At 39.7% G+C, this 27233-nt stretch overlaps 2 protein-coding genes across 5 annotated transcripts in view; one reads left to right on the top strand and one right to left on the bottom strand.

Moving 5' to 3' along the window:
• The window catches only part of HOOK3 (hook microtubule tethering protein 3), a 51125-nt gene extending 47028 nt beyond the window's left edge, over positions 1 to 4097 (bottom strand). Inside the window, exon 1 of the mRNA XM_063294885.1 lies at positions 3880 to 4097. Within this exon, the coding sequence (XP_063150955.1) occupies positions 3880 to 3936 (57 nt within the window). The 5' untranslated portion in view covers positions 3937 to 4097. The remainder of the gene's footprint in view (positions 1 to 3879) is intronic.
• Positions 4098 to 4247: 150 nt separating this feature from the next.
• RNF170 (ring finger protein 170) lies at positions 4248 to 24588 on the top strand. Of its 4 annotated transcripts, XM_063294900.1 has the most exons (8): positions 4248 to 4271; positions 9395 to 9497; positions 15194 to 15343; positions 16645 to 16720; positions 18057 to 18165; positions 18731 to 18804; positions 20103 to 20207; positions 21870 to 24588. In XM_063294900.1, the coding sequence occupies exons 3-8, from the start codon at positions 15207 to 15209 to the stop codon at positions 22137 to 22139; spliced, it is 771 nt and encodes a 256-aa protein (XP_063150970.1). In that variant the 5' UTR covers positions 4248 to 4271; positions 9395 to 9497; positions 15194 to 15206; the 3' UTR covers positions 22140 to 24588. The 4 variants fall into 4 exon arrangements, with proteins under 4 accessions (XP_063150970.1, XP_063150969.1, XP_063150968.1 ...); XM_063294899.1 differs by lacking the exon at positions 4248 to 4271 and having other exon boundaries at positions 8317 to 9497; positions 15200 to 15343; XM_063294898.1 differs by lacking the exon at positions 4248 to 4271 and having other exon boundaries at positions 8317 to 9497.
• Positions 24589 to 27233: the final 2645 nt, after the last annotated feature.

Here is a 27233-nt window from a genome sequence, read left to right as displayed (position 1 = left end):
AACACTTGGGTGGACATGAGAAGTTTTATGAGCATCTCAACTACACGTTTAAAATATTCTGCATGGCCTAGCTGGTTCTGGTTGATGTCAGAAGCTAAACAAGATCAGCCCTGCTTATTACATGGATGGGGGAATTACCTCTGAACCCCATGGTTGTAAGTTAGACTGGTAAATCAAAGGAAAAAAGGGGGGGGGAATCCTAAAGCAAATGAGAAAGCCTTTCTGTAATTCTGCCAAAAAAGTTGCATGATGCAATTACCATGAGTAAAACTCAGCTTAAGGATCTCTTAATCAAAATAAGCTTTTGGTAATTTTGCAGAATAAGCCTATAAATTTGTATATTAACATTTTCCATGACACCAATACTCCCAACATGAACAGGCCCTTTTTATGTACAGCAAACCCTTTCAGACACCATATTCTTATTTTTATTTTTATATATTGTAATTGTATTGTATATTTATTGTTTTACTGATTATTTTGTTGTAAAGCATCCAGAGTCCCTCTGGTGGGAGGAGATGGGCGGTGACTAACTAACTAACTAACTAACTAATCGTAGTGCAATAAGGTATGATTTATCTGACCAGAAATGAGTTGAATGCCTATATATTCCTTTCCTCCTCTATCCATCTCTTGTGTAATTTCTCTACTTCCTCAGCATGATAAACCCAAATTTCTTGTGAAATTTGAACTAAAAAACCCAAGGTTCAAAACTTTAAAGAGTTACCAAGTCCATTTCCTAGTTCGGTCAATGAAATGTAGAATTCCTAAATTAAAACAAAAAAGAGAGGGAATACAGGATCCATTCTCAATCCAATAAATCAGGAGTTTTCAAGCTTTTTCAGGCCATGGAATTTGTTCCTTAAAAAAAACAATAATCCCAGAACTCCTGATCAAGAGGCAAAGTTCTAATAATAGGAAACTGGCTCCATTCCAGTAACCTGAGGGCTTTTTTTGCCTTTTATCTTTCCCGGAACTCTGACATGTTCCCTAGGGTTCTACGGAATCCAAGTCACTAGGGTTCCATAGAACTGTTTGAAAAATCCTGCAATAAACCATGATGTATTAGAATATTATTTACATCTGAATTGGGCTTCCATTTCTTGTTGTTGTGGCACATAAATGGCTCTCTTAGGCAGTAACTACAGGTAATAGTCACAGTAACAGTAGACAGCGATAGTTAAACATACTTATATGGAAGTACTTTAAAATCTGATTTGTTTGGCTTCACTGCAGAATTTACATACTTTTTTTCAAAGCTAGATAACCTAAGGGTCTCTCCATTATAATGGTTAGTGGATCCCGAGGAATATTTTACACAAGTGTTTTAGTATCTAACTAAGATCTTTCAGAGTAACCATAAGAAATACGATAACAATTGGCTCTCACTGATTAAGGATAAAGTAGTATTAAAAAGTTTAATGCTGTTTTCACCATACCTATAAAATAGTAATAATGTAGCTTTTTATTTTAAATTATAAGCAGGTTTAATTAATTTAATAATAGCTAGCTTCATTTTTTCTTCTGAAAAAATTATGCTGCTCTTGGTTTTAAGAAAGAGGAAAAAACAGTGGTACATAGCAGACAGCTTATCTTTCACCTACAAAGGCTGACTTTCCTGACTTTCAGAGTAGGCCTGAAAAAGCCAGGATGGAAGTGGTATATCCATCCTAGTGCTCCTTGATTTCTCAGAGGTTTTCAATACTGTCAACCACAGTATCCTTCTGGACCGGCTGTGTTTATCTATATTTACTGTATTAAAAATTGATGCATTCGCTGACACTACTACTGCTTCTCCTGTGTGTTTGATGGGCATTTAATATTATATTATTTTTCAACATAGTAAAGGTAAAGGTTTCCCTTGACGTAAAGTCCAGTCGAATCCGACTCTAGGGGGCGGTGCTCATCTCCGTTTCTAAGCCTTGGAGCCGGCGTTGTCATAGACACTTCCGGGTCATGTGGCCAGCATGACGACTCGGAACGCCGTTACCTTCCCGCCGAAGCGGTACCTATTGATCTACTCACATTTGCATGTTTTCAAACTGCTAGGTGAGCAGGAGCTGGGATTAACAACGGGAGCTCATCCCGCCGCGCGGTTTTGAACCGCCGACCTTCCGATCGACAGCTCAGCGGTTTAACCCGCAGCGCCACCGCGTCCCTACCATTTTTCAACATAGGCTGGCAAATAATTTTGATGTTGCGGACCCTTGAGAGGGTCTTGGGGACCCCCAGGGGTCACTGGACCACACTTTGAGAAACACTGCCCTCAATCAAACAATTATAAGTTAAACTTCATACAGTTATAAAATAATTAGTCACGTGTCACACCACATGAAATACACTATTGTGGAGTAACTAAGGACAGAATCCAGCAAAAGGAAGAGATTCTGATGAATATTTGAAATCAATGATGCTTCAGTACTTATTTGTGCACTTCCAGATGCATCAGCTGGATTTGGTGCTCTTCTCAACATAAAGAATGCAGCATAGTATGGTTGGAACACAAGCTCTCCCCCTTTCATATATGTATATGTAACAAAAGAAATGACGTGTACAGCACCACAGCATGTTATTGCTTTCAACTTCCCCTCCCCCGCCCTCCTCAGACACCTCCCTGTACTTTGTGTTTAAATTTTTATTTAAAGTCTAGATGAAATCTGAGGAATGTCTATTTCTAAAAATACATTTTCTTCACAAATTTAATCAAGGGCAGATCATGCTTAAGTTTGCAAATGGCAATAACTTATGCAATCTCACTTGCTCTACCAATCCAGTGTGCCAGACTGAAGTGACAGAACCTTTTGTTTATGAAAAAGCAAATTAATTCTCCTAACACTTGTTTTTGGAGAATTAGGCCAATCAAGAGTAACTGTATGTTTTTAATATGGATTCATGTGTGGCAGGAAGGTAAACATTTTGAATGCCCACACATCTAGCTGAATATGTACAGACTGGTTTGCATACAACACTGAAATACTATGCATGTTGGGACTCATCTTTTCTCTCTCCATAGTACCTTACAACATACTGTACAGAGAAACACCCAGTGCATCTTCATACGTCCGTCTACAAACAAGAAGCAGTCCTGTAGAAATAACTCCTCTCTCCCACCAGAAATACTTATGCAAGACCTACTTCAAAGGAATGCAGGAGACCTATTCAGAATGCAATCACAACAGGATGTAGTAACAGACTGCTATGACCAGCTTGGGGGAGACAGCAAACTAAGTTATGGACATACCAGCTATATAAGCACTTTAATATTCCTGGCTGGACAGATTCTAAATAATCTCTGGAGGCGCAAAAATATTGGTCCCTTGTACCCAAACGGCAACGAGTCTTAAATAATAGCATCTCCGTACTTTCTTTCCAGGACTGTACAGCAATGAACGCCTGGCCCAAACAGTCAACTTTGACAAAAGTCTGTACAACCAGCGGAGGAGGAAAGCCCCTGATGGCATTATAGAAATCAAAAGCATTTCAAGGAAGGCGAAGAAGAAATGCTGTTGAAGGGACGAAAGGACAGCTCTTTTAGCGCAGCCTGGGGAGGCAGCTTTCCTGCCGTCGCCAAGAACAAAAAGAAAGCTACATGGAGCCTTTCGTCCACTATGCAACAACCGGCCCTGGCGGACCTTCGCTCACGGCCATCTGCTGCCCACCCTGGTTCTCAGGCCAAAGTAACACCCCGTTTCTCACGTTCACTCCCTACAATTCAGGATGTAAAAATTACAGCGCAACTTCAGAAGACAACTACCCGCCCTGCTAGTTCGAGACCGGCTCGCGGCGTAACAGAAGCGAAGCGGAAAGGCACGCAAGGCCGGGGCGGTGGAGCTGCTGGCGACAGCGGGGGCATTGCTCAACCGGGCCTTCGTCACTTACCCAAGTGAGCAAGCTCTCCCCGAGCTCGGCCCGCTCCAGACTCTCGACGTTGAACATGGCTCAGGCCGGGCGGGACTCCCCTTCCAGCGGTGGGCAGCCGAGGTTTAACAGGCGCCTCCCGGTGACGCCGTCGCCCCTTTCTTCTCTCCCAACCCAGGCCGGCACAGCCGCGCCGGGCCGGGCAGCTGTAACGCAGACACGTCACCGCTCCCGTCGGGATCCGCCCGCTCCGTCGGCCCCGGCCCGCACCGCGCAGGCGCGCGTTGTCAGAGCGCGGGCCTGGCTCAGTCACGCCGAGGGCGAAGGGGGCGGAGTGGAGCCGGGTTGGCTGGAGCACGTCGCTGCCTCTGCTGCGGCGCTGGCAGGCCTCGCGGCGCCCGTCGGGGACTAAGGTACTGAGGCGCGGGACCGGGCGCCGATGCCACGGGCTGACCCACGGGCAGCCGCGCTTGCTGCGCTGCCGTCGCTGGAGCCGCGGTTCTTCCGCAGCGTATCGAAATTCGGCTTTTCCTGCCCGCTTTGGGCAAGGCAGCTTTCCCCGAATTCTCCTCCTCCAGAAGTACCTTGGAAGTCCCGCCCGCCTGCAGAAATGACCAAGTTGCGGAGATGGTCTCTTCTAAGGGGGGGAGGAGGAGGAGGGGCTGCCTTAGGGTCCCTTTCCGCCGTTTTTTGCAAATAGTTATCCGTAGTAACTTCAAGCCCCGGAAGAGCAGCGACCGTCACATGGGCCGGGCGTGCCGAATGGAAGGATATTTCTAAACAGCCTGGAAGGTTGTAATAATAGCTGGGAATGGGAAATCCTCCTCTGTTAAGTTTTGGGGAGAACCCCGAATCGAAAGTGGAATCTGATCTGTGCATTTTTCCTTAGATTTGTACAAACCCAGGCTGCGTGGTTAGTTTACGGCTTACGGTGTCAGGCAAACCCAGGAAAGTGGGTTAACTCCCTACGCTGTGGTTAACTTAATCAGAGATATGTCAGGGGAGCGCAGTCTTGGTGTATTCCCTGGTGTGACTCTCCGTGGCCACTTCCAAGTGTATCTGGACGCGCCAGAGTTTGAGCCCGAGGACTTCTGCATGCAAAGCATGCGTAATGATGACTAAGATGTGCCCCTGCTATACCTCAGGACTGCTGACTTTCATTTTCATATATAAATATATTTGATTTTTCTACCTTTTCTTATGCTAATCCAGCATTTTTCCTTCAACTCCACGGATTCCCCAGCCATCATGCCGGCTGGAGAATTCTGGGAGTTGAAGTCCAGACATCTTAAAGTTGCTGAGGTTGAGAAACACTGTGCTAATTTCTAAAGCATTAACTGTGTACGGTAGTTGCTTTGCTATAAATGCATGCATAGAAAGTGCAGAAACTCCAGAATTGGAAGTCCAGGACAAACCTTGGACTCTAATTCTGTCTTGTAAAGAGAGTGGTAGGTAAGCCAGGAATTCTGCTTCAGTACACAAATAATGTATTGGGGTCTTGGGTTTTTTAATTGTAGCTGCTTCACCTAGCAGCAAAAGCCAAGTTAGGGAAAGAAATTGCAATGAAAACATTAAATTGCAGCCAGTGAAAAAAGAAAACTAATTGGATTTTTTGCACCTTTTTTTTTTAGAGGAGTGAGGGGTGGAGCCTATTAAGTTAGCCTATTAAGTTAGCAGATGACACATGAAGATAGCCAAGTGTCATTTCTCCGTGTTCTCTTTTCGAAATCGAAGAGATGTATCTTGCAGTGAGCAAATTTTGTAGACACAATAATAGAAGCTCTTCAGTTAGCAAGAATAAATAGTACATGTGAAAAGCTCTGGAATGGTAGGATGGCTCCTGGTTCATTGGTGTTCTTAGGATTGGGATATTGACAGGTTTAATCCTCAAATACAAAAACTGCAAGTACATTTTCTAGACTGTTTAATGTATCAAAGTAAACTCTTCACAAGAAAACTTACTTCATAATTAATTTCCCTTAATATATCAGGATTCTTTGGAGTGGAGGAATTACTGCAATAGTATCCTCCCCCATGGTAGTTTTCCTTTCAAACTTGCTTATATGGTGCACTTTATTCAGCATGAATGGCAGTAAACTTTTATGAGTCAAGCAACAGCATTGAAGAATAAAGTAGATTATAGAATATTGTATTTAAGCTATTCTAGGGAGCTCTGAGCTAGTTTGGTGTAGTGGCTAAGGCACTGGGCTAGAAACTGGGAGACATGAGTTCTAGTTCTGCCTTGGACACAAAGCCAGCTGGGTGACCTTGGGCCAGTCACTCCCTTTCAGCCCTAGGAAGGAGGCAATGGCAAACAACTTCTGAAAAACCTGCCAAGTAAACTGCAGGGACTTATCCAGGCAGTCTCCAAGAATTGGACACAATTGAATGGATTAAAAAAGGGGGGGCTCTAAGTTTTCTTAAAGGAGGATATCAGGGGGTTTTTTTGGAATCTTATCCATCACTTATTAATTTTTCTCCATATTTTAGAACTCCAGACAAGTACTGGGAATGTCCTAACCTAGAGCACCCTTTCTGTTGGTGTAGGCCATTTGTAAACCCAGACATTTCTGTGCTTTAGAACATGCCTTAGAATCCTTTGCCATGTACAAAGGATGCATGGCATGTGCTCAAGAATTCTGTAGCAGATAAATGTTAGTTAATTCTCAAGGAATAGTTTTCCAGAATGTATATTGCTATATATTTTACTATAAATTTAAGCCTGGAAACATTAATTAGTGTCATCATTAGATTTACTCAGAGGTAGATAACCCAACCCACTTATGATTCGGTGTGTTTTTGAATCTTACTAAATTATTCAACATGATTTTTTTTTTATTCCCAGAGACCCTCCTGATCTCACCAACAAAATTCAGTGGAAAAAACTCTGACAGCATGATTTTCTGCTGTTTCAAGAGTTATTTGAACGTTTTATGTCTTAAAATTCCAGGCCAGGGAATAGCTATGCTCATCCAGGGTATTTTGGTGGCTGTAGAGACACTGTTTCTCAGATTACTGGATGTGAGACCCTGTTTGTAAATTTGTGCCCTAGGGATCAGTTGGGATTGTTACTGCTATACCAGCTTCCTTGCCTGAGTTGTTCAATTCCATAGCCAGGTTGCCACTGGAGTTCCCCAAGCTTATGGTCCTGGGGGACTTCAGTCTGCCTTCCTTGAGTGCGAATTCAGATGTGGTTCAGGTGACCATAGACATCAAGGACATGACACAGAGGTGGTCACACAATGCATCTGGTTTTTGTCTCAGCGCAGTGACATGATCTGGCTTTGGGGAAGATTTCTGTCACTCCCTCATCATGGACTGATCATTTTCTGATTGCCTTGAAGTGGTCTGGCACTGCTCCCTGCTACAAGGAGGCAATAGCTTTTCCATCGGTCTGCCCCAGATACCCAATGGGCCCATTTGCTTTTCAGAGGGAGCTTGGGGTTGCTCCTGAAAATCTGGTGCATAGTTTGGCTGAAGCCTTGGTTGCAGCTTGGAACAAGAGTGTGGCTGCATCTTTGTATCAGAGTGCACCTATGTATCCTCTCCCTGCTCAGAGCGCCAGGGTTTGTCTTGGTTTACAGAGGAACTCTGGATGAGGGGATGAAAGAATCCAGTCAGACCTGGCTTAGTTAGAGCCTTTATTAAGGGCTACCTCATGATGGTAAAGGGCAACAAAACATACCTAATTTTCTGCCCTTACAGCATCTTCAGATTTCTGGTTGGTGATTCTGTTTAAAATGACTTGGTCCCTCCTTGGAAGGATGGAGCCAGCTACGCACCTGCAAGGCTGTTCTGGCTGGGTGGCAGGTCCTGCAAAGTTGACAGAAGCACATACTGGCTCTGTTAGCTGGGATAAGTTTGATCCTTTTAGTCCTGAGGAAGTGAACAGGGTTCTCAGTCCTGGTAGCTCAGCCACCTGTATATTAGATCCATATACCTCCTGGTTAGCTAAGTCTTCCTGGGAAAAGATGTTTAGCTGTGTCCAGGTGGTGGTACATTTATCCTTGAGAGATGTGGTCTGCCTTCTCAAGAAGCCATCAATGGACCAAGCGTGTTGGACAATTTTCATCCTGTCTCCAACCTCCCCTTTTGGGGGAAGGTTGTTAAGGTGGTTACCCTGCAGCTTCAGAGAGTTCTGTAGTAAGCAGATTATCTGGACCCTTTTCAATCAGGTTTCAGGCCCATGTATGAGAGTGTGATCATGACTGTGGATGACTTCTGGTGGGAGTGAAATGGGGTGGTGCAACTGTGGTCCTCTACTTAAATTTATATAGCTGTCAGCCTTATTTCTGGCAAGACCTTGATTTAAATTGAGGAGGTAACTACATGAAGATACCCATATAGAGTTCTTGGCAACAGTATGGACATGGTTTATCATTTCTGTCTTCTGGGATGTTTTTTCAACTTCCTGGTTCAGTAACAAGGAAGATAGGCCTTAAAATGTAGAATTTTCATGTACTGCTATATCATTAACATTATGGTTATATTTCCGTGTGACAGAGTTGAGACCCTCTTTCAGATCTTTCTGCCTGTAGAATAGTTCCACTGTGAGCCATGAAGTACAGAGCAGAACGCCCAATGTCTCATAGTTAATATACAGTTTAAAGCAAGAGGATCCTAAATTTGTTACTTAGGTTGTGGGAAAATAAAGACTATATATTTAGAAAGTATCAATAGAACATAAGACGTGGGAAACTGCTCTGTACTTAGCCAGGCTGTTGGCTAATCAAACTCACCATTGCCCATTCGTTGCTGGAGTACCATAATAAGGCAAGGGCAGGCATTTTTTTCTTTTTTACAACCAGAGTATATACTTCTACTAATACCTGTGAGGACTGCAAGAATTTTCTCCAATGTAGAAAGCCTCTTTTCACATGCATGGGGAGATCTAGTCATCTATTAAAATTTATCTTTTCCCCCATTTCTGCTCTACATGAGGGTGAGCAACTGGTCGTTGCCCTTTCTGCCTGTAGGTGACACTTCATGGGAGCAGAATCCACCAACCACCTTCCGCAACTCATCTGACATTAAAACTAAGGACAGCACAACTTGCCGGCCTTGTTGCTGAGGCAAAATAGGGCTGGTCAGCCAGGTCAGCAAATTTTATGCCAGCACATTTTTCTCTACCAGCTGAGGGATTCAAGGACCGCACATTAATGCAAATCTATTTCAAAATGTTAGAAGAAAGTTAGGGATTCAAGTGGGTGCAGACTCTATGGACACTGCGTTGTTGTAATCGCAGCTTTACGGCGTGAGCTGAATGGGAACAAGAATTCAACTTTAAAATTTTAATCTTTTCCAAAATTAATTAAATTTCATGTTAGTACTTTTCACTATTCCATTCTTGGCTTATTTGTGAATAGATGTGATTTTATGGTACCTTCTCTTGATTTTTTAATATCCTCTTCTGCTTTATTCCATGTGAGGATAGATTTATTCATATCCCTATCTCTGGATGTGAAAATAATGTAAGACAAATGCTATGCTAAAATATGGAGCTCAGAAGTAGCCTGAAAATATCCCTGTTTCTAAGGCACAGCTCAGAGGTTTCGAACTCCAGCGTCTGAAACAAATGCTTTGGTTCTGAAGAAAACTGTCTGATGACGTGGTGATGAATCTTCTCATTTCCAGCTGAGGTAAAGAGTGGGTATTGATCTAAAAATATCGTTATATTAAAGCAAGGATTTCCCTTTTGGGCATTTGCACAGAGGCTTTCTGAAAAGTTACCCATTAACCTCTGCATGGATTGGCTTTTTATCTAAATGCATTTTTGTCTTTCTCTAACCCTAAGGTCCCAGTGCTACCAGATGGTTTTACGGCTGCGCATATTCTAGAGCAGGGTTTCCCAGCCAGGGTTCCGTGGCACCCTAGGGTTCTGGGAGAAGTCACTAGGGGTTTATTTATTTATTTCTCAGATTTGTACTACCACCCATCTCCCCCCAAGGGAACCCGCTCAGGGTTCCCTGGGAGATCATGATTTATTTAAAAAATTATTTCAAATTCAGGCAACTTCACATTAAAGAGGCAAGTTTCATTCTTTATTTTTAGTTTAAGAACACGGTTAATGCATATATACAGTCCTACATACTAAACAAATATAATAATTTTGTAAGTTGTGGCCTATATTTGAGCCTGAGTGTGCAGGGGTTCCCCAAGGCCTGAAAAATATTTCAAGGGTTCCTCCAGGGTCAAAAGGTTGAGAAAGGCTGGTCTAGAGATTAGGGGAAGACAGACTGAAGCGTGGTAGAAAATTGCAGGGATAGAGAGCAAGAAGAGTTTGGGCAAGAATATGGTTGATTCTTCTGCTGTTCTTTTTTTTAGTGTGTTGAAAAATTGCATCAAAATGAATATCAGCATTTTGGTGAATGTTTTTGTATTATGCTAATCATTTGGCCTTCAGCAAAGGATCGTTACCTTGTCGTGGTGCTGGAGCTTGAGCACCTCAATGATGCCATGAGCTAAACCGTGAAGGGCCACCCAAGACGGGAAGGTCATGACAGAGAGGTCAGACTAAATGCGATCCCTGGGGAAGGTAATGGCAACCCACCTCAGTATTCTTGCCGTGAAAACTAAATGGATCAGTACAACCAGAGATATGTCGGTATACCATCGGAAGATGAGACCCCCAGGTCGGAAGATGGTCAAAATGCTACTGGGGAGGAACAGAGGATGAGCTCAACTAGCCCCAGACGTGATGACACAGCTAGCTCAAAGCCGAAAGGACGGCTAGCGGCCGACGGTGCTGGTGGTGAACGGCGAATCCGATGTTCTAAGGATCAACACACCATCGGAACCTGGAATGTAAGATCTATGAGCCAGGGCAAATTGGATGTGGTTATTGGTGAGATGTCAAGATTAAAGATAGACATTCTGGGCGTCAGTGAACTGAAATGGACTGGAATGGGCCACTTCACATCAAATGACCACCAGATCTACTACTGCGGACAAGAGGACCACAGAAGAAATGGAGTAGCCTTTATAATTAATAGTAAAGTGGCTAAAGCAGTGCTTGGATACAACCCAAAAAACGACAGAATGATCTCAATTCGAATTCAGGGCAAGCCATCTAACATCACAGTGATCCAAATATACGCCCCAACCACAAATGCTGAAGAAGCTGAAGTAGAGCAGTTCTATGAGGATCTGCAGCACCTACTGGACAACACGCCTAAAAGAGATGTTATTTTCATCACAGGAGACTGGAATGCTAAGGTGGGCAGTCAAATGACACCTCGAATTACAGGTAAGTATGGCCTGGGAGAACAAAACGAAGCAGGACACAGGCTGATAGAATTTTGCCAAGACAATTCACTCTGCATAACAAACACTCTCTTCCAACAACCTAAGAGACGGCTTTATACATGGACTTCACCAGATGGACAACACCGAAATCAGATTGATTACATCCTTTGCAGCCAAAGGTGGCGGACATCTGTACAGTCGGTAAAAACAAGGCCTGGAGCTGACTGTAGTTCAGATCACGAACTTCTTCTTGCACAATTTAGGATCAGACTAAAGAGATTAGGGAAGACCCACAGATCAGCTAGATATGAGCTCACTAATATTCCTAAGGAATATGCAGTGGAGGTGAAGAATCGATTTAAGGGACTGGACTTAGTAGATAGGGTCCCGGAAGAACTCTGGACAGAAGTTGGCAGCATTGTTCAGGAGGCGGCAACAAAATACATCCCAAAGAAAGAGAAAACCAAGAAGGCAAAATGGCTGTCTGCTGAGACACTAGAAGTAGCCCAAGAAAGAAGGAAAGCAAAAGGCAACAGTGATAGGGGGAGATATGCCCAATTAAATGCAAAATTCCAGAGGTTAGCCAGAAGAGATAAGGAATTATTTTTAAACAAGCAATGTGCGGAAGTGGAAGAAGACAATAGAATAGGAAGGACAAGAGACCTCTTCCAGAAAATTAGAAACATTGGAGGTAAATTCCAGGCAAAAATGGGTATGATCAAAAACAAAGATGGCAAGGACCTAACAGAAGAAGAAGAGATCAAGAAAAGGTGGCAAGAATATACAGAAAACCTGTATAGGAAGGATAACAATATCGGGGATAGCTTTGACGGTGTGGTCGGTGAGCTAGAGCCAGACATCCTGAAGAGTGAGGTTGAGTGGGCCTTAAGAAGCATTGCTAATAACAAGGCAACAGGAGACGACGGCATCCCAGCTGAACTGTTCAAAATCTTGCAAGATGATGCTGTCAAGGTAATGCATGCTATATGCCAGCAAATTTGGAAAACACAAGAATGGCCATCAGACTGGAAAAAATCAACTTATATCCCCATACCAAAAAAGGGGAACACTAAAGAATGTTCAAACTATCGAACAGTGGCACTCATTTCACATGCCAGTAAGGTAATGCTCAAGATCCTGCAAGGTAGACTTCAGCAGTTCATGGAGCGAGAATTGCCAGATGTACAAGCTGGGTTTAGAAAAGGCAGAGGAACTAGAGACCAAATTGCCAATATCCGCTGGATAATGGAAAAAGCCAGGGAGTTTCAGAAAAACATCTATTTCTGTTTTATTGACTATTCTAAAGCCTTTGACTGTGTGGACCATAACAAATTGTGGAAAGTTCTTAGTGTTATGGGGATACCAAGTCATCTTGTATGCCTCCTGAAGAATCTGTATAACGACCAAGTAGCAACAGTAAGAACAGACCACGGAACAACAGACTGGTTTAAGATTGGGAAAGGAGTACGGCAGGGCTGTATACTCTCACCCTACCTATTCAACTTGTATGCAGAACACATCATGCGACAAGTTGGCCTTGAGGAATCCAAGGCTGGAGTTAAAATCTCTGGAAGAAACATTAACAATCTCAGATATGCAGATGATACCACTTTGATGGCTGAAAGCGAAGAGGAACTGAGGAGCCTTATGATGAAGGTGAAAGAAGAAAGTGCAAAAGCTGGCTTGCAGCTAAACCTCAAAAAAACCAAGATTATGGCAACCAGCTTGATTGATAACTGGCAAATAGAGGGAGAAAATGTAGAAGCAGTGAAAGACTTTGTATTCCTAGGTGCAAAGATTACTGCAGATGCTGACTGCAGTCAGGAAATCAGAAGACGCTTAATCCTTGGGAGAAGAGCAATGACAAATCTCGATAAAATAGTTAAGAGCAGAGACATCACACTGACAACAAAGGCCCGCATAGTTAAAGCAATGGTGTTCCCTGTAGTAACATATGGCTGTGAGAGCTGGACCATAAGGAAGGCTGAGCGAAGGAAGATCGATGCTTTTGAACTGTGGTGTTGGAGGAAAATTCTGAGAGTGCCTTGGACTGCAAGAAGATCCAACCAGTCCATCCTCCAGGAAATCAAGCCAGACTGCTCACTTGAGGGAATGATACTAAAGGCAAAACTGAAATACTTTGGCCACATAATGAGAAGACAGGACACCCTGGAGAAGATGCTGATGCTAGGGAGAGTGGAAGGCAAAAGGAAGAGGGGTCGACCAAGGGCAAGATGGATGGATGATATTCTAGAGGTGACGGACTCGTCCCTGGGGGAGCTGGGGGTGTTGACGACCGACAGGAAGCTCTGGCGTGGGCTGGTCCATGAAGTCACGAAGAGTCGGAAGCGACTAAACGAATAAACAACAACAACAACAATCATTTGGCTGTTTGGCTAAAGAGGGATACAGAGAGTATAAGTAGGGGTGGCTTTTTCCATGTAATTAATAGCACCCTAAATTCTAAGCATAGGCAGACAGGAAACTGCTTTGCTTAGTGGTAGAGGAGAGGTGTTCTGCGCATGCTTCTGCCAATCTTTATTTCCATGTTCCAAGGGTCAAACTCTGGTACTGAAAAACCTCTGAGTGGAGGAGAATAGGCAAGGACAGATTGTTTCAGTCTCCAAGGAAGAATTGCTGGTAAAAAAGCACCTTTTTTAATTTGCTGGAGGCTTGAAATGTGGAGAGAAAACCCAGAACATGTCACCTCCAGTTTAGTTTACCAGAGAGAAGATTGCATTGGTTCTTAATTCCTAGAAATTGAGACTTCAATCTGAGTAGGATATAATCCATCACAGTCTAAGCTTTAAGTGTAGGATGATCTTTTGGGCTGTTTGGAGGAAACTATGTTCTGCATGTATTTTGGGACAAACATTTATTACTGCTACTTATCCCTATTTAAGTATACTGCATCTTTCCTCACTGCTTAGGTTTAGGTTCTTCGGTTATTTATTTGTTATTTACTGGAAGTGCTTTTAGTCATTGGAATCCAAACAGCTTTACAAACAGAAATATCGTCATTACAATAATAAATTCACAATTTATAAGAAAAAAATCAATAATCCATCTAACAGATAATAATAAGCCTCGTGTGGGGCAGAGTGGTAGGCGGCAGTATTGCAACCGAAACTCTCCCCACGACCCAAGTTCAATCCCAGCGGAAGCTGGATTCTCGGGTAGCCGGCTCAGGTCAACTCAGCCTTCCATCCTTCTGAGGTTGGTAAAATGAGCACCCAGCTTGCTGGTGAAGGTGACACCTGGGGAAGGCAATGGCAAACCACCCCACTCTATAGTCTGCCAAGAAAACATCGCGAAAGCAGCGTCCCCCCAAAGGGTCAGACATGACTCAGTGCTTGCACAGGGGACCTTTCACCTTTTCACCTTCATCTAACGTATCCTAAAAAATATTAAAATCAGTTATCTGCTAACAAGCCAAGCACATTACAGTTCATAATCATTCATAATAGTAGTGCCATCATTCATCTCATGTGCAGTCCCTCCTCAAACTGAAGTCCAGAATGCTCTTTGGAAAAAAAAACTCAGGTTATTGCTATGACTCAGTATTCTTTGTTTTAAAATATAAGTCTTGGGTGTAGAATCTGCCTTTAGTACATGTCTAATTTATATGTGTCTTGTTATGCATTCTGTGGCTTCCCTTTTCTACTTTCTGGAACCATTTTCATTCCAGGACTTTTTATTGCTACTTCCCCTGATGGCATCTTTGAAACTGGACTGTCATGGTCCAGGCCAGTGTTTCTCAACCTTGGCAACTTTAAGACGTGTGGACTTCAACTCCCAGAATTCCACAGCCACTGAATTCTGGGAGTTGAAGTCCACACATCTTAAAGTTGCCAAGGTTGAGAAACACTGGTCCAAGCTATCAGAATATCACACAGTATTATCCTGGTTTTAGTGTATGGGGAACGTCAAAGGATATTTTGATAGGGAGTTCCTGGAATTAATCTTAGCCATTTGAAAGTCAAGTAATGTGCCAAAATATGTGGAAGTTTATATGTTTTTGTTTGTTTGTAAACTAGAATAGTATGATGTTTGTGCCAATGTATAAATGTGTATATATATGTTTCTTGAGTTCTAGCCCTGGAATGGCCAGCCAGGAAACTGAAGTTCAGAGACTGGTGCTAGGTAATGATTCAATGATAGAAGGAATAAGCAACCAGGTTCTGCTGGCAGTAGCGCTTAGCTTCACATTCCTTGTTGCGCTGACGTATATGCTACTAAGGTAAGGTGAAGTAAGAAGTTGATAGTACTAGAAGGTTTTGTTGTTGTTATTGTTGCAGTATGTCAATTTTACTCATTTCTTGTAAATTAAGTTATCTGGAATAACAGTTTTGTTACTGGTTATACATTCTGGGAGCAGCATCCAGAAGAGATTGCTGATGAACATGCTTTCAAGTTGTAGAGATTTGGTTCAAATCTCCAGTTAAGCTGTAATGTTTATTGATCTTGGATTACTTTCTTTTAATCTCATTCATCGAGTAGGATAATTAAAATAAATTTTGATTAGCCTCCCAGCCCCACATATAGATACTGAACATATGTAATGTAATTAAAACAAATTGGATAAAAGTAGAGAAAGCATTAGGGGATGCGGTGGCGCTGCGGGTTAAACCACTGAGCTGCTGAGCTTGCCGATCGGAAGGTTGGCGGTTCGAATCCGCGTGACGGGGTGAGCTCCCGTTGCTAGTCCCAGCTCCTGCCAACCTAGCAGTTCGAAAACATGCAAATGTGAGTAGATTAATAGGTAACGGCGTTCTGTGTAGTCATGCCGGCCACATGACCATGGAAGTGTCTACAGACAGATGCCGGCGTTCAGCAGGCAGGTAACGGCGTTCTGTGTAGTCATGCCGGCCACATGACCATGGAAGTGTCTACAGACAGATGCCGGCTCTTCGGCTTTGAAACGGAGATGAGCACCGCCCCCTAGAGTTGGACACAACTGGACTTAATATCAAGGGAAACCTTTACCTTTATCTTAGAGAAAGCATTATTGTGGTATAAGGCTTAAACAGAACTCAGATTTGAGTCACATAGTTACTATGCTGACTAACTCTTAAATTAGCCAATTAAGAACATTAAATAGAATTATGACAGTTCCTTTCACGTATAAGATTTGTTTGCTTGTTTTACTGTGGATGTTGTTATTTAAACCATTTTAAAGTTGGATTTGCATGTTTACCTCCAAATAATGTTTATATGGTCAGTGAGGAAATACGATGAAAAACCTGTTTGGCTAAGGATGTAGCTATACAAAAGAAAAATAATGCATTGTCACTTTTGCCTTAAGCACAATGGGTTACTAAAAACTTTTATTGTTTTAGTATATTTATTTTACACCTTGATTAATACTATTTTTGGAGATTTTGTTCTACAGCCTTGGTCAAGTGACGTAGTAGCTGTTGAAAATAACATTAGCATGCAAAGAACTAGAGTCCCTTAGAATTCTGAACATGAAGAATTAATATTGTTCTGTCTGATTCCATTTTTGAAAAGTTTTATTAGTAGTATTTCTTCTGTTAACAGAGATGGGCACCCAGATATTCATCCAGAGAACCAAGAGCTAGTGAGGGCAGTTAGACAACAAATACAGTCAGAACAGGTATGTATGCAATTATGCTTGAAAGTATTCTTTTTGATCTAAACCAATTATATCAGAAAATTTCTCATGTAATCACCAAATGTAGATACGCTTGAGCTTGATGGGGCTTAGATACCTTAGTTTCTTGTGCTAAAAACAAATTTGACTATAATACATCATTTCAAGGATAGGCATTGATACTTTTGTACATAAAGCACTCTGTACACACTCAAGTGGGAGTTGTCAGCAGGGTTTGCTGAAATACATATTTAGAACATTTACTAAAGAAAGAAGCAGCAAAGAAGGGAAAATAGAAGAAATCCAGATCTGCTCAGGATTAACCCATTAAAACCAGTGGGACACAAGTTAGGGCTTCTTGTCCCTTTTTTGCCCACCAATGAGTTTTGCATACTAGTTGATTACATCTGCTGACTTCAGCTGTCTCACACTTTTCCCCTGCCCAAATGGGTTAGGGTTAGGGTTACTGATTGAGGGTTGACAGTTACCTCTGCAAATTTATGCACCTGTGTTATAATAACAAGGAGATTGCACCAGTCAATTACGTCTGCAGAGGGCAAAAGCTTTTTGGACATGAGATTTTAATACTAGTAGCTAGCAAAAAAGGAACAAGAGACCAAGCTAGTAATGACTTTTATATTAATTATATTAACCTTTATATTAATTTAAGTTTAAGCTACTGACTCTACCTATACTATCTGCATAATATTCTGTGGAAGAAAGGGTAAAGAAGAAAGACATTTGCCCTTTCTGCAGATAGGAGGGCTTTCTGGTCAGCATTCCTGTCTGAACAGGAAAAGCTTGGAAGGCATGGATGAGGTGTACTGAGAACAACCCTGTTGAAATGTCTTTTCACAGTGATGTTAGGATATTTTTTAAAAAGAACCAATAACTATTCTAAAAAGCAAACATTTATACCTGTTCCCATTAATTTACTGGAACTGCTGAAGTTGGTAACAATGTCATAATATTTGCTTGCTCTCAAGAACTTGGCAGAATGTACATAAGAAACAAATGAAATCGTTTTGCGTGGATCCATATAGCTCACTGTTTTTCAAACTTGGCAACTTTAAGATGCATGGACTTCAACTCCCAGAATTCCCCAGCCAAATTTGAAAAACAGTGATGTAGTTCATCTCTTTTTGCTCTGATTTGGAGATATACAGCCACAGTGCTTTCTCAGGTCTGATAGCTGAGATCTTTCACTTGGGACCTAGATTTTTGGGGCCCTCAGCCATCATTTGGCAAATGGAGAGCTATAGATCTGACTATTTTGCAGCTTGTCACTGGTAAAATAATTTGTTCTGCTTGAGATGATTATATTTTTCATTTTTTCCAGGAAAATGTAGTCGGTGACAGACAACATTTCTATACTGATATGTCCTGCCCAGTGTGTTTACAACAGGCTGCATTTCCTATTGAAACAAACTGTGGACATCTTTTCTGTGGTATGCAAAAAGAAAAAATAATTTCTTATATTCCATGAAATGGTAAGAGTTGCTGAGGAAATATGCAAAGCAGGGCTGTTTTTGCAAATGGATTGGTCTTACAGAAGTGAAGAATTCAATTTCAATTATTTCAGCTGATTTTCTCTTGTTGATATTAGATACTTCATATATATCAGTCAGTCAGTCATGCCTTTTAAAATGTATAAAGTGGATAGCTGCTACATAGCAATTTTTTTGTCCGTTTATACCTTTAACTTCTATTAGCTTTATAGTAACTCATGAAATGTATTAATTTTGACTAGATTTGTGGCAACTCTTATAATACAAGTTTCATGAGCCAATGTAGGGATTGTGAGTATTTGGGCAAAGAATTCAGATAATGCGTATTTCAGTGCTGTTTGTAAATAATGCTGAATCCTTTGGTCTCTTCTGAGATTCAGTGTCTTAAACTGGCAAATAATTTTGAATAGTTCATCAGCTCTGGTGAACAGCTATTTATTTAGTGAGATAGTGACTTACATTCAGGTATTTAGAGTTTAAGAACATAATACATTATTTTCTTTAGGTTCCTGCATTATTGCTTATTGGAGGTGCGGATCATGGCTAGGTGCAATACACTGCCCTATCTGCAGACAGACGGTAATAATTTGATATCTTGATGTAAAATTCTAGTCCTAATTTTACAAATGTTGTTGTATGCTTTATTCTAAGCGTAAATGGAAACTTGTGGAGTTTAGGTCCTAGGTTTTTTTTTATTGTGATTTTAAATACACTTGGTGGTTTATGTGTTCTGCTTTTGTTGTCTTTAACATTAGCTTGCAATGTATTTAAAGAATGATACAATATGTGGCTAGAGTATAACAGAATTTTCTTTAGAATCTAATGCAGGAGATTATATCATAAGATAGGGTAAGTTACATTCTATAGAAAAATAACTAAAAATTCCATAGCACCTAACACACATTTCTTGAGGTAAATGTTTTCATGGATTAGTGTTAAAGCCAAACAGAACATAAGTAGCCAGATATTACTATCAAATATCTGTAATGCTCCCACAGAGAAGTAATAATTTAATGTTCCTTTAAGCTTCCTTCCTGCAACTATTCAGATAAAAGTTTATAGTGCTTAATTTCCTGGCTTTTTGGACTCTTACTGAAGCACTAATTTGGCAAGCGCTTCAACACAAAACAGATACGTAGGTTTTCAGATCCTTTTTGGATTACTCCCAATTTGTTATATATAGGGCTTCAAAATGGTCAAGAAAGTTCAGAATTCAAAGCAAGGCAACTGGAATATCACATAGGTCTGACAAGCATTGCCATATTATGCCAATATTTCACCATCTGCAATGGTTGCCAGTCCTTTTCTTGTTCACTTTTAATTTTTAATGCCTCAAGTGGCTTGGGGCCAGTTTAATCACTTGACCACCTTCCATGTTTACTTACTTAGACTGTAAGATTACACCTGAGGCCTTTCTCTCTAGCTATCCCAGGTGTGAAATATTCACCAGGCTCACCTGGTATCTGTATTTTGGTCTCTCTCTTTTTTTTTGTTTCCAGATATCTTTATTTCTCTTCCCCAGACCTTTGTCAAATTATGTACTAATAGATCATTTGCACTGCTCTTTAATGATATTTTTATTCTGCTTTTTAAATTAAGTGGTTTGTTTTCTTATATTTTATTAATCTAATTCTATGCCCTCCTGAACAACACAGTTGTTAAATAGTTTTAAAGGATAATAAGTAACCTTAATAATATGCTTAATACCTATAGATTGTAAGAAAGACCTGGCAGGAATATCTCTGCAGCTGCATTCTTCCCAAAGCTTTTTGCTTGACAAATTACTCTTAGGTATATACACCTTTAAATATACAGTATTGTATTAGGAAAAAGGGGGATTCTGCATGAAGATATTAAATCCCTGGTTTTTTATTCAGGTAACTTTATTTTTGCCACTCTTTGATGAGGGACAAGAGGATGCAGCACAGGTGCTCCATGATGTTAGTGATTATAACCGGAGATTCTCGGGACAGCCAAGATCGGTATGTATGGGGGTAGAGCAATTGAAATAGGTGTCCGCAGTTCTGCTCATTATGACAAATGCTGCATTTCTCTACATAAGCTTGACAAGCCCCAGCTATATTCCCAGCTTTGGGAACTGAAGGTGGGGCAGCAAGTACAAGTGAAGGGATAACCCCTTCTTTCAACTTCAGTGTTGCCAAGTGCCTCCAAAATAAAGAGGCAAGATAAGGCACTTCAATCTTTCTCTTAATAATAGCCATGGCCATTGTCTCCTAGCTGACTTCTAAGACAAAGGGCAGTTCCTCTTTCAGTCTCAGAAATACAGAATGGATGTGAATTGTTCCCATGTTTGTCAGTCCCTATTTCCTTCCCCAGTTCACATCGCATTGTGCAGCATTGTTGGAGCAGCAGTCTTTGTCTTCTTCCTCCTTTGCTTCCAAGTCCCATGTCGCTCGGAAGAGGGACTTAAAAACCATAGTTTTAAATCATTCAGACAGATTAGTGGAATCGTAAGTAAGATAAAGAACCATCCTTATTAGTATAATTCTTAGTGTATAATTTAGGATAAAAATAAGAGATTTGCTAAAAAAATACGAACTTCTGAAATCTAAGATAGTCTAGCACAGTGCTTCTCAACCTTGGCAAGTTTTAAGACGTGTGGACTTCAACTCCAAGAATCCCCCAGCCAGCATGCTGGGGAGTTGAAGTCCACACGTCTTAAAACTTGCCAAGGTTGAGAAGCACTGTGCTAGCAGGATAATTCTTAATTTTTTTCTCCCAAACGTCAGCAATTCTGCCTTTCTGCTATCTCAGCAATACAGTGCTTCAACCCTACAGTATCTCTTCCTGTGTAATGCTATCCATACCATAGTAACTTATACCACAGAGATGTGGCCAATAACTGCAGTTGTTCTTTACTCATAGGCTTTTATAGCAATGCACAACCTGCATTGCCAAACAGACTTGCTCAAAAACTACTAATGCAGTTAGAAGAGAGAGCTATAAGCAGAACGATCTCTAGTCCAAATCTCATTTAAGCCATGAATTAGTTTGGTAACCTTTGACAAGCCACTGTCGGTCAAGCTCTGTCTGCTATTGAAGAATTATGATGTTGGTCTTTCTTATTTAATGAAGCTATGCAAATAATTTGGAGGGACACTTTGCTTATACCAAATGCCCTCCAAAGCCTATATTCCTTGAAATATAAAGGTGACTTATGTCCTCCTGATAGCGGCCCTAGCAGAAGCATCTCCTGTGTGTACGTACACGGACAGACAATCTTGAATAAGCAGCACAAAGCTTTGGGGAGAAGGATGTGACTGCCTTGATGCTTCAAGGAGTGACTTTGGGGGAGCACTTCCTGTGACTAAAGCCCTCCTCAGAAGGCTTTGAACATCCATGTTATTTAAATATGTTTTGCTTGTTCAATTAGCTTGTTTAATATTTGTATGTATGTTATGAAGAGATTCTGATGCATTATTTTTTTCTATTAGGTTTGGGTTCTTATTGACCACTATAGATCGTGCAGCTAAAAGTACTGGGAAAAGCGATTTAGCTCTCTCTAAAGTGATAACATTTGATTGCACATTAAAAGCCTCCGTTGTGAACTGTTAAATGCTCCTCTGACAAATTACATGTTGTGCATACGACAAACAAATTTTGATTGTGTGTGTCTTGTTTAGATTATGGAAAGGATTATGGATTTACCTACATTATTGCGTCATGCGTTCAGAGAAATGTTTTCTGTCGGTGGTCTCTTCTGGATGTTCCGCATCAGAATATTCCTCTGTCTCCTGGGAGCCTTGTTGTACCTTGCATCACCGTTGGACTTTATACCTGAAGCTTTGTTTGGAATATTGGGATTTTTAGATGATTTTTTTGTGGTTTTTCTGCTACTCATATATATATCTATCATGTACCGAGAATTTGTGACACAAAGACTGAACAGATGAAGGCAAATGTCAGGAATTAACGTTCAGGTGCATTAAGTGAATTAGCTGTTTTGAAGAAAAACATCTAGACACAATTTTGGTTATTAAATAGCCTCTGTTTGATCATCTTATGCAATCAATCACATCTTTATTTCAATCATAAATCAGCATAAGATAATTTGAGATTATAAAAGTTATCTTATGCAAGCATGAGGAATTTATGTCATGGTGATTAGAGAACTGGCAATTCAGCGTGTGATATAAAAAAGGTGTAACACATGCTAACATACATATGTTTACAACAGATGAGTAAGTAAATACCATTTAAGCCACCATCAGTGACAAAAGGGAATTTGTCTTGGAATGTTTCATTTGAATTAGCTGGACATGTACTTAAAACATTGTTCAATGTATAATCTCATATTCAATGTAAAGTTTCAAAAACTGCTTTAAGCCTACTGTGGGTAACCAGGTAAAGGGGATTGTTATTTTAAACACAATTGTTTAGAATGTCTGCCTGTGCAGGAAATGCTCAAGCAGTACAGTTATTAAGTAAGCTTGAGTTATAACTTAATATTGCACAAACAGAATAAGTACAGTATTGTGACTATATACAATTTTGTATTCTCTCAATATAATTTTTTCCCATGGAATTGCACTGTCCGCTGTGGAGAGAATGCTGTTTTGTCCATAACTAACGATTGTACTGTATGTAGTAAGGTTTTGCATTACAATGCTCAATATATTTTTTTTGTAAAATAGAAGATAGCCTAGCTTAACACAGATAGATGGATGGAGATTATATATGTATATATGTATCCGTATATGTACGTGCATACGCATATGTATATGGGTATATATGTATATGTACAGTATTAGACAAATATTTGAGTTTAAATCATAACTGGCCTCTCTAATCAGGTGAAATTCTAAGTATTAAATATTGCTGGTAGAGCCATTAGCTGAAATCTAAAACTGAATTTTATAGTGAATATACTTGAAATAACAACTGGTAATGGGGACCATAGATATTTTATATATATTCTTACTTTTGAAAAAACATACAAATACTCCTTCAGAGTAAGCCTCATTGAACATTGGAGACCTTCTCAACAAACACACATACTTTCAGACTATAAGTCTTTTCAAGTTTCATTTCAAAGTGGTCCTAAAATACTATGAAATGTCTTGTTTAAGCCATTTAACAGCTCTTGAAAAAAAGAGAAAATGACTTAACAGGTGTATGGAATCACTGCTCACAAGCCTGGAGAAACTATAGCCTTACACATGATGTGAACTGTTACTTCCAGCTTTCCTTGCTATTTGTTGTCCTGGTTTGGGCTAATGGGATTTCATAACTATAAGTTCTCCATCCTGCTCACACTATTTCATTTCATATTCCAACTGGAAATATACTAACCTGTGAACAACTTGCACTTAGTCTCCTTAGACATACAGAACAGTGTCTTTACTATAAAAAAAAATGAGAAAAGGGATAGGTGCTTGGATTATAAACGGTGCTATATACAGTACAAAGTATACAAAGATGCTCTCCAAAATTTTGGTATGGAGAGCTGAACTACTATATATGGAATTTGTTTAATCCCTTAACCAACCATGAAATAATTATTTAGGACTTGCTTTTTAGCAAATTCCTGCAGAGAATGAAAGCATTGTTGTATGTTAATAAATATAAGGTATTTTAAGAGATAGTTAAGGCTTCTTGTGGAGAAGACCAGAGAATATCCCTTTTTGGTCTGAATTCTTTATGGCAGCATTGTCATTATGAAGACTTGTATTGGCATTGATCTTAAGATTATTAATATCAGCCAGATTTTTTATTCTAAATTAAGTCTAGAATTGAATTTTGAATGCTGTTTTAATGTTGAATATTGACTAACTTTAATACTTGTTTAAATGCCACTGTAATTCTAAACTGTGATTAATGGAGGCAAATGCATGTCAGAGAGGAGGGAGTGTGAGATGTTTAAGTCTTATTTCCAATCATAGCTACATTTAAAGGAGGGAAAACACTATGTGCATTAACATTGACTTAAAAAAAAATCCAAGGCTTTTAGTTTGATGAAATCATTGCCAAAGAAATCTCCCATTATTAACAAGTTTAGTTGATAACACAATAATCGTTCTTCATATACACTAGATAAAAACTGGATTTGAAATCCCATTTTAGTTCTTTCATCCATTTCTATGCAGGATTCCAAGTGCCAATATAGACAAATCAATATGTTGGAATGTACATGTTAAATACATTTGAATATTAATTTGTAAAATGAATTTGTGTCTCTCTGTTATCTTCTCAAGATGCTGAATGTGACCATGGTCTAAGTTTTCTTTAAAAATGTGGAACCATTTTCATTATTATTTCTATAAACATATGTCTTACATTTTCAAAGTTATGTCTGGAGAACATGTTTGAATGTATTGGCTGTAACTAAAGCTTACAGCAGCTTGTTCTATCCATATTCGAACTGAAGAAAAGGGAACATTAGAATAGTTTAGAAAGAGAAGCTACTTCTATGCTAACTTTTAACACTTCAGTCACTACGTTGTCATCAGTAACATCTGGACACAATTTCTTGGCGCGCTCAGGTAAAATTCCAGCATGACGTGAATTTTGTATGATGTTTGGCTAGCCCCAGTCCTGTCTGTGGAGGGCAGGAAAGAAAGTCATAAGTTATGAAACATAGAACCTTGATCAAGTATATATGTTTACAACGAGGAGTTTTCAATCTTCAATATTATTTTAAAGACCTTCTGCATGTGATATAATTGTAGAATCAAAGCAATTAGGTACTTCTTGCTTTCTGTTTTCATTTTTGGTGAAGTTGATACATTTATTATTTTGAGCAAAAGAGTTAGAAGATAATTACAAGTAAAACTTTAATATCCTGCTTCTTTCTATACTGATACTTTTCTTGTGTTTTGGTCACCTACTTTGTCAACAGAAGTCCTCTTACATAGTTTTGGGATGCCTTCTAGGTGGGGCAGCAATCAGTATCACAAAATACACTAAGCTATAATATGGCGTATTTGATTAAACTTAGTGTGTTATGTTGGCCTAGCTGCAGATTATTCAGTAAATAATTATTCAACAAACCATGATAAAACAAATTATGGCTTAATGCAATGTATGAACCCAGTCTGGGTGTTCTGATGTTCCTCTGAGAAGTCAATTCAGGTGGTATCATGCTTTCTGATTGGTGACAGTTTAGAACTTTTTTCCTGGGAATTTTTCTAAGAAATTTTGCATCTCATGGAAATAGCATAGGTTAACGTTCCTGAATCCGGCTTTTTCCAGATTTGGGAGGAGGGGGGAGAGAAAGAATAAGCCTTCCTGTTATACATTACCTTGTTTTCAGCTTATACCCACCTTCCAGCCCACACAGGGAAACTGAAGTTGAATTTGGAATTGTGTATCTGTACAAAAACTGCTACTGTTTACTTTTACAGTACTTTTAATCTGTAGTTAATTAAACAGTTGCTATACTCTTTATTAAGAATTTAGGAAAAGCGTACCATAAAGCCTCTAATGTAGTTGTAATATAGAAATAGTCTTACCATTTCTGCATTACCTCAGGTGGGTAAGGTTGCTTTCATTGTGGCAGGCAGAAAATAGCTAGAGATGATTATACTATAGATACGTCTTCAAGAAGAAACTTCATCTGCCAGATATAGATATAGGGCATGAATGATCTAATCTCATTTTACATGCGTACATATTTAGATGGGTACCGCCATACACCTGTTGCACTAATTTCTAAAAGGAATTGAGATTCCTTATACAAAGGGAATCTATGCACCGGTTTATTTACAGTAATCAAATGTCACATCCAAATTCAGTTTTATATTACGTACAGTATTATTTGATTAGAACTGTTCTTTTAAAAAAAATAAATACTACCCATTGAGACATAGTTCTAAAGGATGATTATATATTTCATGGCCCTGAAATCCTAGTTTATTAATCAGACTAATACTAAAACACTGGTTTAAGTGATGGCAGCCACCTTTTTTAGAAAATCTTGGCAAGAGAAAATATTTCAAAAAAAATCTATAATCACATCATGCTATCTAGTTGAACCCACAGTATTTTACAGCAGTTCTGCCATCTATTGATCTTGTCACTAAAAACACTAGTATATATAGGAATTATGCTAAAATGACTTTCATCTAAGGAAGAATTAGGCCGCAATGCTATCTATATTCAAGTTCCACTGAAAACCATTCTGAGTAGACACAGTATATGATTGCAATATTAGCAACTGAAGTTGCTCAGCAATGTCTTGGAGACCTGAGGCTGTAGATGACGTAGTACTATACATCTTTTATACCAAAATCTAAGCTAATTTTTGTTTTTATTGAAATAAAACCATGTCTAAAATAAGAAATGTGCTCTGGACAATTTATTTCTCTGTAATACCATCATAGGTTTGCAATCTCTGAAACATGTTTGATTTTTTTATAATTTTATTAAAAGTTTTAAAAAGCAAAGATAAAAACCTATACAAACTAATATAAAGTAAGGAAGAAAAAAGGAAGAAGACAGAAAGCTAAAAGTGCAAGAAACAAAAATAGAAAAAAAAGATAAGTGGCTCCAATCTTCTTTACAGCAGTTATAAATGCAATTATAAATTTACCTCTTTCTGTAAAGTTACAACATGTCTCTCTCCTTTCTATAATCTATCTGTCTAATCATCAAAATTGTAAGTCATAAGTTCATTTTTTTCTGTTCTACACAAAAAGTCCATAAGGGGTTTCCAGTCAGCAATAAACATAGATCTTTTCTCTGATCAAAGAAGTCAATTTGGCCATCTCAGCACGCTCCATCATCTTCACCAGCCATTCCTCCATTGTAGCTATTGCCGAATCTTTCCATCTTTGTGCATAGAATAATTTTGCTGCAGTTACCATGTGTAAAAACAAAGTTCCATGACTTTTTTCCAGCTGTCCATCAGAAACAAAAGATCTCTGGTCTCAGTTGTATATTAATCTTTAAAATCCTCTTAATCAGTGTATGTATTTGAATCCAGAATGTTCTGGGTTTTTTACATGTCTACCAAGCATGATAAAATGTCCCTTCTTGTTCACTTGTCC

This window comes from Candoia aspera, chromosome 2, assembly GCF_035149785.1.
Source record: "Candoia aspera isolate rCanAsp1 chromosome 2, rCanAsp1.hap2, whole genome shotgun sequence".
Taxonomy (NCBI): domain Eukaryota; kingdom Metazoa; phylum Chordata; class Lepidosauria; order Squamata; family Boidae; genus Candoia; species Candoia aspera.
This window is presented reverse-complemented; position numbering and strand designations above follow the sequence as displayed.